The sequence below is a fragment of the Pseudorca crassidens genome, chromosome 10 (assembly GCF_039906515.1).
Source record: "Pseudorca crassidens isolate mPseCra1 chromosome 10, mPseCra1.hap1, whole genome shotgun sequence".
In the NCBI taxonomy this organism is placed as follows: Eukaryota; Metazoa; Chordata; class Mammalia; order Artiodactyla; family Delphinidae; genus Pseudorca; species Pseudorca crassidens.
Window position 1 is genome coordinate 7,800,320 of NC_090305.1, and position 13,300 is coordinate 7,813,619.

General features: G+C 44.4%; 1 protein-coding gene across 2 annotated transcripts; it reads left to right on the forward strand.

Moving 5' to 3' along the window:
* The first annotated feature begins 615 nt into the window (after positions 1 to 615).
* On the forward strand, positions 616 to 7,508 carry LOC137231553 (transmembrane protein 14C). 2 transcript variants are annotated; one of them, XM_067751987.1, is made up of 6 exons: positions 616 to 771; positions 1,832 to 1,901; positions 2,239 to 2,315; positions 3,141 to 3,242; positions 5,986 to 6,066; positions 6,984 to 7,508. In XM_067751987.1, exons 2-6 carry the CDS (start codon positions 1,879 to 1,881, stop codon positions 6,989 to 6,991), a joined length of 291 nt encoding a protein of 96 aa, XP_067608088.1. In that variant the 5' UTR covers positions 616 to 771; positions 1,832 to 1,878; the 3' UTR covers positions 6,992 to 7,508. The 2 variants fall into 2 exon arrangements, with proteins under 2 accessions (XP_067608088.1, XP_067608087.1); XM_067751986.1 differs by having other exon boundaries at positions 617 to 771; positions 5,986 to 6,073.
* The last annotated feature ends 5,792 nt before the right edge of the window (positions 7,509 to 13,300 follow it).

Sequence of the window (13,300 nt, forward strand, 5' to 3'; positions counted from 1 at the left end):
GGGCCCAGCTGCTCCACGGCATGTGGGATCTTCCCAGACCGGGGCACGAACCCGTGTGCCCTGCATCGGCAGGCGGACTCTCAACCACTGCGCCACCAGGGAAGCCCCCCACTGTTCCCTTTTAAGATGCTTTTCAAGTAGCCTCACTCTTTGAAACAAACAGGGAAGTGAGCCACACTGTCTAGCCTGTCTAGTGGCCACCCTATCTTCTGCAGATAGAAAGTAGTCCCTTCCCATGGTAGCAAATAACGTGATCGGGCTAGAGTGACAGTCCTCCCCGATGGCCTGCATCTGGTTGACACCCGGTAATAGGGCCCTCTGTTGATGCAGTCCTTCAAAATCCAGCCTCGGATGCCCTTCACTCCCATCGGTGGCAGCCCCACCCCCTCACCGCAGACCTGGCCCAGCTCGCAAAGGCCTCTTGCAAAACTAGACTCCAAGCCTGTGCTTCCGGATTTAGGCCAGGCTGGCTTGGATCTGGGACGAGTGCTGGACGGCCGGCACCACGCCCAGCTCCCCGGATACACGGAGCGCTCGGCGACTCCCTGACCCGGGGACAAAGAGCACGCGCCGGCCTATCCGGCGCAAGCCCCGCCCCATGCCCTGCCCCCGGGACGCCCGGAGCGCCGCGACCTCTACCTCTAGCCCCACCCCGTGCCAAGCCCCGCCCTCGGACTCAGGGAAAGCGCTGCGACATTTCCGGCAGGAGAGCGACTCCTGGCTCGTAGGCGTGTGCACCCTCGTTCGCGAGTGCAGACCTTTGGGAAGGAGGTTCGTGTACTTTGGAATTATTATTACTATTATTTTACACCTGTTTTGACTTTTAGAAATGAGTTGAGAGGCTTTGCTGCCGCCTGCTCTTCGTCCTCTGGATCCAGGCGGCGGCTTTAGGCTGCGTGGTAGGTGCTTGTGTAGTCCCTCGTTTCCTGCTTTCCTTAAAGTGGGTTGTGAATCCTGCGGAGACCCTGAGCTCCTGAGGCAGATGCTTACCGAGGTAGCGTCGAGGTCATTAGTTTCCTGGAAGTTTTATTGGGCCATCTCTTTAAAAATCTCGGTGGCTCAGTGTTACGTCGAATTAATGACGGTGGTACAATTCCAAGCCCCCCCCCTTTATAGACAATAATTTAAACAGAAGAGGTTATGTATTTTCAAGCTTAGCCTCGTTGGATACCAGATGCATTTCTTTAAGAAATTAGGAGTTACACCCTGCTTTGCCAAGGGTGTAGGGTTCTGCGTAATTATGACTTGGGCTTTGTATGTTTCATCCTTCCTCCTCGCTCCCCATCTAACGATAACTATGAGTGATGCAAAGTTAAATAACCATCTGAAAACTTTACAAATGTTGAGTATTGAAATCAATTCTTTGGGCAGGGGTGAAAAGCAGCACCCTTTCCCCCCAGAAAGGGCGACTAAAATACTTGAATTAAGGGCACAGGAGGTGTGTTTACTTTCCAGTTTAGTTATAATTTGGTTAGGTGTTGAGGAGATTAGCTCATTCACTGTACAGAGCTGGTCAGTGAAGTGTCCTGTGGGCCTATGTTATATTAGAATTTAGGTTATTACTAGAACGCCTGGTATCTGTTCAGCAATTACTTTGTGCAAAGCCCCTTTACATATTATCCCATTTAATGCCCATAGTAGCCCTAGGAAATTTGTACCGTTGCTATCCTCAGCATAGGTATGGTGAAGGAAACTGAGGCTTAGAGACGTTGGGTGGCTTGCCCATTCTTCTTAGCTCCCAAGGGGCTGGAGCTGGAACTTGGACGCACTGCTTCCTGGCTGCTAGCGAGCTGTGCTGTTAACTGCCTCTGATCCAGCCCCTCCTCCGCAGGTGCAGGCCTGGTGTGATCTTCCATTTGGACAGAGTGAAAGAGAACAATGGAGAAGGACTCTGGCCCACTGTAAGTGCCCCGTGAAATGGGGGTGGAATAGTCAGGAGCTTTTCAAAACCAGAGTTTCTGTCATCATCTGAAAAGGGCGCTGAGCCAAGACTGCTGGACAGCTTGGGCTGTGGGAGGATACGGACGTGTAGGCCAGGGACTTGTGTTCGAGTCCCAGCTCTGCCACTGACTCTAGGCAAGCCATCTAACCTCTCTGGGATTTATTTGCGTTTATACAGTGATAGGATGGTTCTGGAATGGTGACCTTTTTGATCCCATTCTATGGTCCCATGCTGTTTAGTTTGTTTTTTGTGTTTTCAACACGGTTAGCACCGATTTCTCACTGCTCCGTTTTCAGAGTGCCTATACATTGGATCGGCTTTGGCTACGCAGCACTGGTTGCTTCTGGCGGGATCATTGGCTATGCAAGAGCAGGTACGGTTTGTAGTTATTTAACCGCTTAAAATCTTATTCCCGGTGAAGAGTGAGTCCCCAGGGTCCTCAGACTGCAGTCTTACTGGAGTCAGGTTTGCTTTAGGCCCTCTCGCTGGAGTGCAGGCGAATTATCAGCCCTGTAGCTGCACTTGCCTTTGCGGTTATCCGGCTGAGCGACACCAGGCTTCTTGTCCAGTCACTTGCTTTTTGACTCTTTAGATAAAGATACCGGTTAAGGATGGTAGTAGATTGTTATTATCATCACCTGCCATACATCAGCCTTGACCCCAGAGGGCCATCTCTGCTTTTCAAGTAGAAGGAAACCTCTAGTCTTCGCAGAAGCAGTTTTGAGGGCTCCGCATTAAATCAGGCACAGGTGTGTCAGCGAACACGCTTGTTTCCACCCCACTCCTTGCCTGCATCCCCCCTGCCATCACACACACCAGAATTCTTGCTCTCCAGGTCATTTTTTAACTCACTGACCCTCTTTCCCTTTCCTTTGGGGATGAGCCCAAGGTCCTGCCCATGGAGAGTTCCAGTCCTTGCAGGGTTAATCAGGCCTGGCTCGGAGCCCTCCCTTTCTCCCTGGGAGGAAGTGTCCTGCCTGTTAGAGGAGAGAGGACCCGTGTGGTACGACCCTGACCTCTCTGGTAAAATGGCAAACTCCCCCACACATTTTCCTCGTTGAGAATGCCTTGGTCCTGGACCGCGTTGAGAGACGTTCTCTTTGCTGTTTTCCTCTGTAGGGGAGGGTGGTCTGGTGGATTCTGTCAGTGAGATGAGTGTCTGCCATTGCAGTGCAACTGTGTGTTTGCTTCCCTGCAGGCAGTGTCCCGTCCCTGGCTGCCGGGCTCCTCTTCGGTGGATTAGCGGGCCTCGGGGCCTATCAGCTGTCTCAGGATCCAAGGAACATTTGGCTTTTCTTAGGTATGTCGGTTTCAGCGTCTCCCTGACGCATCCCTGGGTTGGTGGGATGTGACAGGTTCTTCACATTGCGACGGTTTTACTGCTTCTGCCAAGTCCTAGGCAAGTTTTGAAATGAGGGCGGCCGGGGGGGGGTGCGTCTTGTGCTGGTTTCTACGTATCTTTTATGTACAGAATATGGAAAGGTTTTCATACCTCATGAATGTAGATTTACCCAGTGAAATAAGTGTTAAACTCGCGTAAGGCAGGCATGTGTCTCTTAACCATTGTGATTCCCTGCTGAAGACCGTCTGCTTGAGCGTCACTGAAGGACCACGTGTCTGGGTTAGGTTTGCATCGGTATTGCATTTTTCCCATTTGAAAATCATTTGTTAGCCTTTTAGATGTAAACTAAGTGTGTAAGATGTAGGCCCTGCCTTCAGGGAGGCTTTACCTTCGCCGGGGACATAAAACGTGACTGGGGCTGCTGCCGTGTCCTCTGGGCAGCACAGACGGTGAGGGGCGCAGGGAGGGGAAGATTACTTATCAGGGTGGCTTTGGTGCATTTTTCCTGAGCCCCACCCTGTGTCAGACACCCTGCTGGGTGTGTGGGCCCCTCGCTGCCCCCACAAACCCACAGGATGAGAAAACACGCGGTTCTGGCCCTCACGGGGAGCGGGCGTGTCACAGCGGTTTGTCCAAGTCGGCCTGGGCTGGGAAGGAGGAAGCGCCCAGCTCTCCGCTCTGCTCGGCGGCTCTCTTGCAGCCCCGGAGTTACTCTCAGGCCCCTTTGTCCCCTTTCTGACACCCCAGCGAACAACCTCACCATCTACTTGAAGACAAAACAGCAGCCGTCACGTGGAGACTCCCTCATGCCATCGCCTCTAAGCCTTCCCCTGTCCTGGTTCTTGTCTCCAAGGCTGGTCCCTCCACCAGGCTTTGGGTCTCTACTGCTTCACCTTCCCCAGAGCTTTACACCGTCACTGATGCCAGCCCTTCCTCGTATCCTGCCTCTCAGGTGGATCCCACCCAGTGATGCTCCGATGTGCTCATCTCTCACCCATTTAAAAAAAAAAAAAAAAAGGACCTCTCGTGACCCCACTGCTTTCTTCAGTTGCTGCCCTTCTGCTTCCTCTTCAGGAACGTCTCTTAAAAAACATCCATTACACTCCCATCTTCACTTCCTCACCTCACATTCTCAACCCACCTCGGCCTCCACTTCTGTCCCCTTAGTCCACGGGAATAGCTCTCCCTGAGGCTGCCAGGAACCTGTGTGTTTCAAAATTCAGCATACACTTCTTAGTCCTCATTTTATTTGGCCTTTTAGCTGTTCTCAGCACAGTACACCAGTCCATTTTCCATTCTCTTGTTTTTCCTTTTTATCTTCTGATTCCCTTTTGTTTGTTTTGTCGACCTGTCTTCCATTTCAACCATTAGATATCAAGGTTCTTAAAACCTGGCACTTTTAATGTTCTTTATACTCTCTCACTTGGCAATATGGTTGAAGCCCAGGTCTTAAATTACCACTGATACACAAATGACTCACAAATTTCTCTCTCCTCCGAGCTTTACTCTCGTGTATCCAGTTGCCTGCTTGAAAGCTTTCAGCTGTGTCATGGCATCTGCCCACACCTGGCTTCCTATCTTCACACACGCTTGGTCTCCTGGTGTCCTCCCTCCATTTGGGTCTCCATTGCTCTCCTCCCCTCCATCTCTGTCTGATTCATCAGCAAGTCCTGTCAACACTACCTGCAACTCGTATCCCAGGCTGTCCCCTTCCCTACCTCCACGGCCACCGTCCATGCCCCAGTTAGCCCCCCTCTTGCCTGCATTCCCGAGGAAGTTTCTCAGTTGGTACCCTACCTCCTCTCTGTTTTCCCTGAAGTTTGCTCCCTATGGTACAGCCACAATTATATTTTCAGAATGCAGCTCTTTGTATGTATTCCTCTGCGTAATATATTTTAATGGCTTTCCATTGTCTTCGGAAGAAGACCACAGTCCGTCCCGTGGCCCTCGAGGCTCTGTAGGCTGTGGCCCTCTTTCTCCCTCAGTCTCAGTTTCTGTGCCACACCACGTCTAGCAGCCCCCTCTCACCGCAGGGCCCTGCGTATATTACGCCCTCTGCCTGGAATGTGCTTTCCTCCCCTTGAGCTCGTTAATTGCGACTCTTCACATCGCGGCTCAGTCTTCACTTTCTCAGCAAGTCCTTCTCCCTCAATGGGCTGGATCCCCTGTTCATCACGTTATTTGTATTGCATTAATTGGCGCCTGTAGCACAGATTATACTTCTGAGTTTTTATTTGTGTGATTCTTTCAAGTTAGTCCTATCAAACTCCAAACGCCGTTAAGGCAGAGATCTTTTTGATGACAGTTGTGTTCCCAGCACCTGGTGCAGTGCATGGCAGGTGGTAGTTATTTGAATAGATGTCAAGTGGGAAGAGCCTAAGAGCACACAGGGTAAATAGCATCGGCATAGGAAAAATGTAGTTTTCTCCTACAGCAATTTAGGAGAAGACTAAGAAATTTATGGCTGAAGAGTGGTAGGAGGTGAGGCTGGAAAGGCAGGCTGGGCTCAGACACTGAGAGCCTTTGACTCCAGTATTTGTACTTGGTCCCATTGACTGTGGGTGGCTGTGGAGCTCCCCGACTCGGGAAAGGAGGAGGTATGAGGTCTGGGCCCTTGAAAGATGGGTGGGAGTTTGGCCGTATTTTCATCCTCCAACATACAAGATGTAGTGATCTTTGACTCTCTTTATCTTTTCATCAGTTACATCTGGAACCTTGGCTGGCATTATGGGAATGAGATTCTACCACTCTGGAAAATTTATGCCTGCAGGCTTAATTGCAGGTGCCAGGTACCCTCTGCTCTATTGCTAGTTCTAGTTTAATGCCCCAAACACTTTAGACGTTCAAAATTTTACTTGTTTCAGTATATCTGATGCTGAGCATCGACTGAAATGATTTCAGTTCATATACAAATAGGAAAGGCTGCAAAAACAGCAGATTTAATGTCAAAATGAAATAAGTATATTCGTTCACTTTGGAAATGGATTTTGCTTTCACATTTGCTCTCTGGTCCATCCTGGCCCCTTTCTGCAGTGGAGGAAGCTCCACGACTGCAGCCGTTTGTGTGACTTTCAGCGTGGGGTCCATGTTTCTTAGTTGTAAGGTGTCCTTTATTATTGAAAATTTTGCTGAAAGGGAATTCTGATTGAATCCTATTTAACGTCAATCGTGATTAACTTTAATTATAAAATCCAAACCAGATTGTTCTTAAAAATGTAGTCTTTAAGTATAATAAAGATACCCCCAAAATAGAATTTTTAAAAATCTGCTTTGGAAAAAGATTACTTACCCAACTTTGATCATAGTTATGATGCTGTCAAGAATCATGTTTTGTAACTAGCATAGACCAAGGTCAAGAGCTGTAAACTGGGAGGCTGGAGACCTACCACTGATGACCTGCCTGACTGGGGAGGCCTTGGTCTCTCCAGCCTTATTTTCTCATCTTTGAATTATTGGCTGTTAGATTAGGAACTTCAGCTCACGTGTATGATTTCAAAGCCCCAGTGCAGGACTGCCTTTCACGAGTTCTTCCTTTGGCACCTCCAGGGGTGGGAGTTCATCCCTGCTTGCTCTGCCTTGGCCCCTCCTCGCCATGTAGTTGTGAGGGACCTGCTGAGTCCCAGTCCCTTAAAAATAGTCAAGTGCCTGTGCTGTTCTTTATCTGATTTTTTGTTTTTTTTATGTGTTTCCTTTGAACAGTTTGCTGATGGTCGCCAAACTTGGAATTAGTGCGTTGGGTCAATCCCATCCGTAGTAGTCATGGCCCAGCTTGGACTCATGAAGAATTTTAAAATTTTCACTATTTTTAGCATATTAAGATAAATAAGTACAGCATTTTCACATATTCTGACATTTTACTTAAAACAAAAACAAACCAAAAAAACCCAACTTTGCAGAGAAGAAAGTCAGTTATTATCATTACAACCCTAAAGAGGTGGGTAGAGTGTAACACAAGAGCTTCTTCCTATAGTAGAAGCATACAGTTTGATTCTTGTATGTTGATATTAACTGTTCTTTCTGAATCTATAGGTAAAATCTCCAGGGATAAAATGTAGGGTGTCGCCATTGGGGCCCCTGAAACCCTGTACCCTACTCAGAGGAACAGTGTGAAAAAGATCTGTTAATGAGATTTAGGATATCTGTTCTTCTGCTTATCTTAGAGCACAGACCTACTTTGAAATTATGTTAAGTGAAATCAATGAAAATAAAGTTTACTGTAAATAATATTTTCTTCGGTGTCTTTGTTGCCAGAGCTGTCTAGAACATAGAATGAGATGTGAATAGCAAGAAGATAAAAGAGCATGAAGGTGTTTCTGTTAACATTTTATTTAGGAATTACCCATCCTGAATAACTTAAAGACCAAAGAAGGAAAGTTAGTTATTATTTGATTAGGCATTGCATTGAGCCTTGGATTTCTAAGATTAGTAGGACTGTGTAACCAAAAAAAGAGAAAAAAAGAGAAAAAAATGCAATTGTTGTTAACCAGCCCTGAGCTAACTCGTTCTGGTACCCCTTACCTTAGTTTCCCCCTCGTTAAAGAAAAGGGGTATTTGCTACTTAGCTCAATCCGAGCTGGTATTGATTGGATTTAGGATATGTAATTCAGGCATATACAATTTTGTGGATTGGCTTAAGCTCCTTGAAAGGAGTCCCAGTTTTCTCATCTTTGTTGTGTGTGCCATGGTTTGACGTGTCTGCCAGGGCCCTCTTTTTTTTTTGAAATTTATTTTATTGAAGTATAGTTGATTTACAGTGTGTTAATTTCTACTGTACAGCAAAGTGATTCAGTTATACATACGTGTATACATTCTTTTTTATTTTCTTTTCCATTAGGGTTTACACAGAATGTTGAATATAGTTCCCTGTGCTCTACAGTAGGACCTTGTTGTTTATCCATTCTATATATAATAGTTTGCATCTGCTCATTCCAAACTCCCAATCCATCCGTCTCCCACCTGCCCTCCCACTTGGCAACCACAAGTCTGTTATGTGTGTCTGTGAGTCTATTTCATAGATAAGTTCATTTGTGTCATATTTTAGATTCCACATAGAAGTGATATCATATTTGTCTTTCTCTTTCTGACTTCATTTAGTATGACAATCTCTAGGTCCATCCAGGTTGCTGCAAATGGCCTTCTTTTGTTCTTTTTTATGGCTGAGTAGTAGTCCATTGTAAATATGTACCACATGTTCTTTATCCATTTATCTGTTGATGGACATTTAGATTGTTTCTAAGTCTTGGCTATAGTAAATAGTGCTGCAGTGAACATTGGGGTGCATGTGTCTTTTTGAATTGCAGTTTTCTCCAGATATATGCCCAGGAGTGGGATTGTAGGATCTTATGGCAACTCTACTTTTAGTTTTTTGAGGAACCTCCATACTGTTTTTCACAGTGACTGCACCAATTTACATTCCCACAACAGTGTAGCAGAGTTCCCTTTTCTCCACACCCTCTCCAGCATGTGTTGTTTGTAGACTTTTTAATTATGGCCATTCTGAGTAGTGTGAGGTGATACCTCATTATAGTTTCGACTTGTAGTTCTGTAATAATTAGCAATGTTGAGCATCCTTTTCATGTGCCTATTGGCCATCCGTATGTCTTCTTTGGAGAAATGTCTATTTAGGTCTTCTGCACATTTTTCGATTGGGTTTGTTTTTTTATTATTGAGTTGTATGAGCTGTTTGTATATTTTGGAAATGAACAGGGCCCCTTCTTAAAGCATAATGCCCATAGCTCTACACAGATGGGGTGTGACCAGGATACTGGATTCTAGACCACACATTTCTGTTAGTACAACCAGAATCAAAATAAGATTTTTGGACAGCCCCATCACAGCAGTGACTCATTAAGCTTTTGGTCCACTGACACCCCAGTTCTTTTTCTCACATGCTGCTGTTAATAATAACTACTCATAGATAAGAAAGGGTTGATGCTTGATATCACATACTTGCAGGTATTTTTTTTTTTTTTTTTTTTTGTGGTACGCGGGCCTCTCACTGTTGTGGCCTCTCCCACTGCGGAGCACAGGCTCCGGACGCTCAGGCTCAGCGGCCATGGCTCACGGACCCAGCCGCTCCGCGGCACATGGGATCTTCCCGGACCAGGGCACGAACCCGTGTCCCCTGCATCGGCAAGCAGACTCTTAACCACTGTGCCACCAGGGAAGCCCGAGGCCCTGGATTTTCTTCTGTCATGAAGTGTTTCCTAAGGACACCAGTTTTGGCCACCTTCAGTTCTAGGGTTGGGGTGCTAGCCTTAGACTCTGAATGACAACGATTCCCTGGAGGTGGGAATCAGTTCAGGTCCAAGGTAGACCCCTGTGTGACTGCTTCTGTGGTTACCTCTGAGACTTCTAAGGCTGCCTACAGTTCCAAGGGGCGGGGGTGGGATGGGGTGTCTTCATTGGCCAGCAGCCTTGACAGTGTCCTTGCTAAGAACCCTTTCCTCTCCCTGGCCAAGTTTCCCAAGTACTTACTGTCCTAAGATTGTGCTGGGTCCCAGAAGGAAAAGAAAAACAAACCATGGCTTGCCATCGTGGAGTCTAGTGGAGAACACTGACATCTAGACAAACAAAGGCAACATAGAAATACATAGCTAATAGAGGTAGGTAGACATTACCCCAGGGGCACAAAAAACTGGTCAGTTCTCTTCAGGGAGTCTAGGAGGGCTTCACAGAGGAGATGGTGGTTGAGCTGAGCCTTGAAGGATGAGGAATTCATAAACAAGGACAGACAAATGTTGCAGGTAGAGGGAAGGTATGCGCAGTGCCTCTGAGGCATGACACTGCCTGGCACAGTTGAGTACCTACAAGTTGGTGTGAATAGCATAGAGCGGGTGAGGTTGGCAACAGCAGGAGATGAGACTGAAAGGCAAGGTCGAATCTAGATGACCTTGACATCCCCAGCTAAAGGTTTGAATGTAATCCATTTCCCCCCTCATTTTTGTTGGTTTTTGTTTCATAAAGATTTGTGGAAGTTCTCTGTATATAATGGGCACAGGTCCTTTATTACATATTACATTTTCTCCCAACCTATTGTGTCTTTTAACTTTGTTTATAGTTTCTGTACGTCTTTACATAGTCAGATCTATTACTTCATTGCTTTACAAAGTTCTTTCTTATTCCAAATTATAAAAATACTCACCTTGGGCTTCCCTGGTGGCGCAGTGGTTGAGAGCCCGCCTGCCGATGCAGGGGACACAGGTTTGTGCCCTGGTCTGGGAAGATCCCACATGCCGCAGAGCGGCTGGGCCCGTGAGCCATGGCCGCTGAGCCTGTGCGTCTGGAGCTTGTGCTCTGCAGCGGGGGAGGCCGTAGCAGTGAGAGGCCCACGTACCGCAAAACAAAACAAAACAAAACAAAACAAGACAAAACAAAAACAAAAAAATACCTAGTTCACAAGGTCGTTTAAAATTGAGATAAAATATGCTTATGATAAAGAATGCATGTAAGACAGAAGGGTATACAGCAAAATTGTTTCCTTCTGATCCCAGACCCTTAGTCTCTCAACTTAAGAGGTAGCCATTATTTATTTATTGTCCCAGAAGCTTTCTGTGAGTATAAAACATAGAAATGTATCCTTTTTTGGTTATTGTGAAGACAGGTGAGGGCACAGAATTAACACTGAGTTACGCTTTGCTACACTGTATCACACTTAACACCTTTTCTTTATCTGGACATGGAGACTACCTCATTCTTTTTAGTGGCTTTTTAATTATATGATGTGGCTGTCTAGTTTACCATTCCCCTACTGACGGAAAGGTACCTTGTTTCAAGCTTTTCGCTATTAAAAAAATGCTGTACCAAGGAACATCACTAAGTCCCGGTGCACATGTGCAAATGAATCTTCAGGTTACATCCGTAGAAGCTGACTCAGAGCAGATGAGCGTTTACAATTTCAGTTGTCCGCAAAAGGAGTTGTACGGATTTACACTCCCTCCGATAGCGGTTGAGAGATTTTGTTTCCTCATCTTTGCTTAACATTGCGTATTATCAGACTTTTTATCTTTGACACATTAAGCTAGGGGTCTGCAAACTTTTTCTGTAAATGGCCAGATAGTAAACATTTTAGGCTTTGTGGGCCATACCGTCTCTCTCCAGCTATTCAGTTTTGCCTCGTAATGCAAAAGCCACCATAAACAGTACATAAACAGGTGAGCATGGCTACCTTCCAACAAAGCTGTATTTATGGACCCTGAAACTTGAATTTCATATCGTTTTCACATAGTACAAAATAATCTTATTTTGATATTCTTTCGACCATGTTTATTTTGATTTTTTTTTTTTATAAAAAACATTCTTAGCTTGCCAGCTGCACAGAAACAGACAGTGAACTGAATTTGGTTCACTGACCATGGTTCCAACCCCTGATCGAAGCCATTGTTTTATATCTTTAGTATGACTTATTAAGCATCTTTTCATGTATTTATTGACCAGTGATGTATATTTTTTCTGTAAACTGCCCTTTTTTGTTTTTCTAATTGGTCTGTGACTCTATAATCAGTGTAGATTGTACTATGTTTTGATACTTGGTAAGGCAAGTCTGTCATTGTTACTTTTCTGATTCTTCTTTGCATACTTTTCCAGATAAATCTAGACTTAGCCTTTCAGCTTTAAATTTTACTAGGGGTTTTGATTATGATTGCATTGAATTATAGGTAAATTTAGGAAGATATGGGAGCTTTAAAACATTTACTCTTCAAAAAGTTTTTTTGAAATGTTGATTTACAATGTTATATTAGTTTCAGGTGTACAACCGAGTGATTCAGTTATACATGTATATATATATATATATATATATATATATATATATTCTCTTTTAGATTTTTACAGGTTAGTACAAGATATTGAGTATATAGTTCCCTGTGCTATACAGTAGGTCCTTGTTGGTTATCTGTTTTATATATAATAGTGTTTATATTTTAATCCCAAACTCCTGATTTATCCCTCCACCCCCCTTTCCCCTTTGGTAACCGTAAGTTTGTTTTCTGTGTCTGTGACTCTGTTTCTATTTTCTAAATAAGTTCATCTGTATAATTTTTTTTAGATTCCACATATAAGCAATATCGTATGATATTTGTCTTTTACTCACTTCACTTGGTATAATCTCTAGGTCCATTCCTGTTGCTGCAAATGGTATTAATTCATTCTTTTTTATGGCTGAGTAGTATTCCATTGTGTATATGTACCATATCTTTATCCATTGATCTGTCAATGGACACTTAGGTTGCTTCCATGTCTTGACTATTATAAATAGTGCTGCTGTGAACATTGGGATGCATGTATCTTTTCGAATTACAGTTTTCTCCAGATATATGTCCGAGAGTGGGAGCATTGGATGATATGGTAGTTCTATTTTTAGTTTTTTAAGGAAACGCCATACTGTTCTCCATAGTGGCTGCACCAATGTATATTCCCACCAACAGTGTAGGAGAGTTCCCTTTTCTCCACATCCTCTCCAGCATTTATTATTTGTAGACTTCTAGATGATGGCCATTCTGAGTGGTGTGTGGTGATACCTCATTGTAGTTTTGATTTGCATTTCTGTAATAATTAACGATGATGAGCATCTTTTCATGTACCTGTTGGCCATCTGCATGTCTGTGGAGAAATGTATATTTAGATCTTGTGCCCAGTTTTTGCTTGGGTTGTTTGTTTTTTTTTATTTTGAGCTATATGAGCCGTTTGTATATAAAATATTTACTCTTCAATCCAGGACATTGTATATCCCTTCATTTAATTCAGTTTTTCTTTTTTTAATGTCTTAAAACATTTTAGAGTTTTATTCACTTAGTTCTTTGCATTTCTATTAAGATTATTGCATGATATTTTATAGTTTTGTTATTATTATGCATGGAACTTCTTCATATATATTTTCTAATTAGATATTAATCTGAGCAATGAATTTCTGATATTAATGTATATGCTTCAGTCGACTCAAGCACATTGCTTGCCTTAGATTTTTGTCAACTACCCTTTATCTAGTGCTATGGCTTTATGTTGAAGTTAGAAACAAT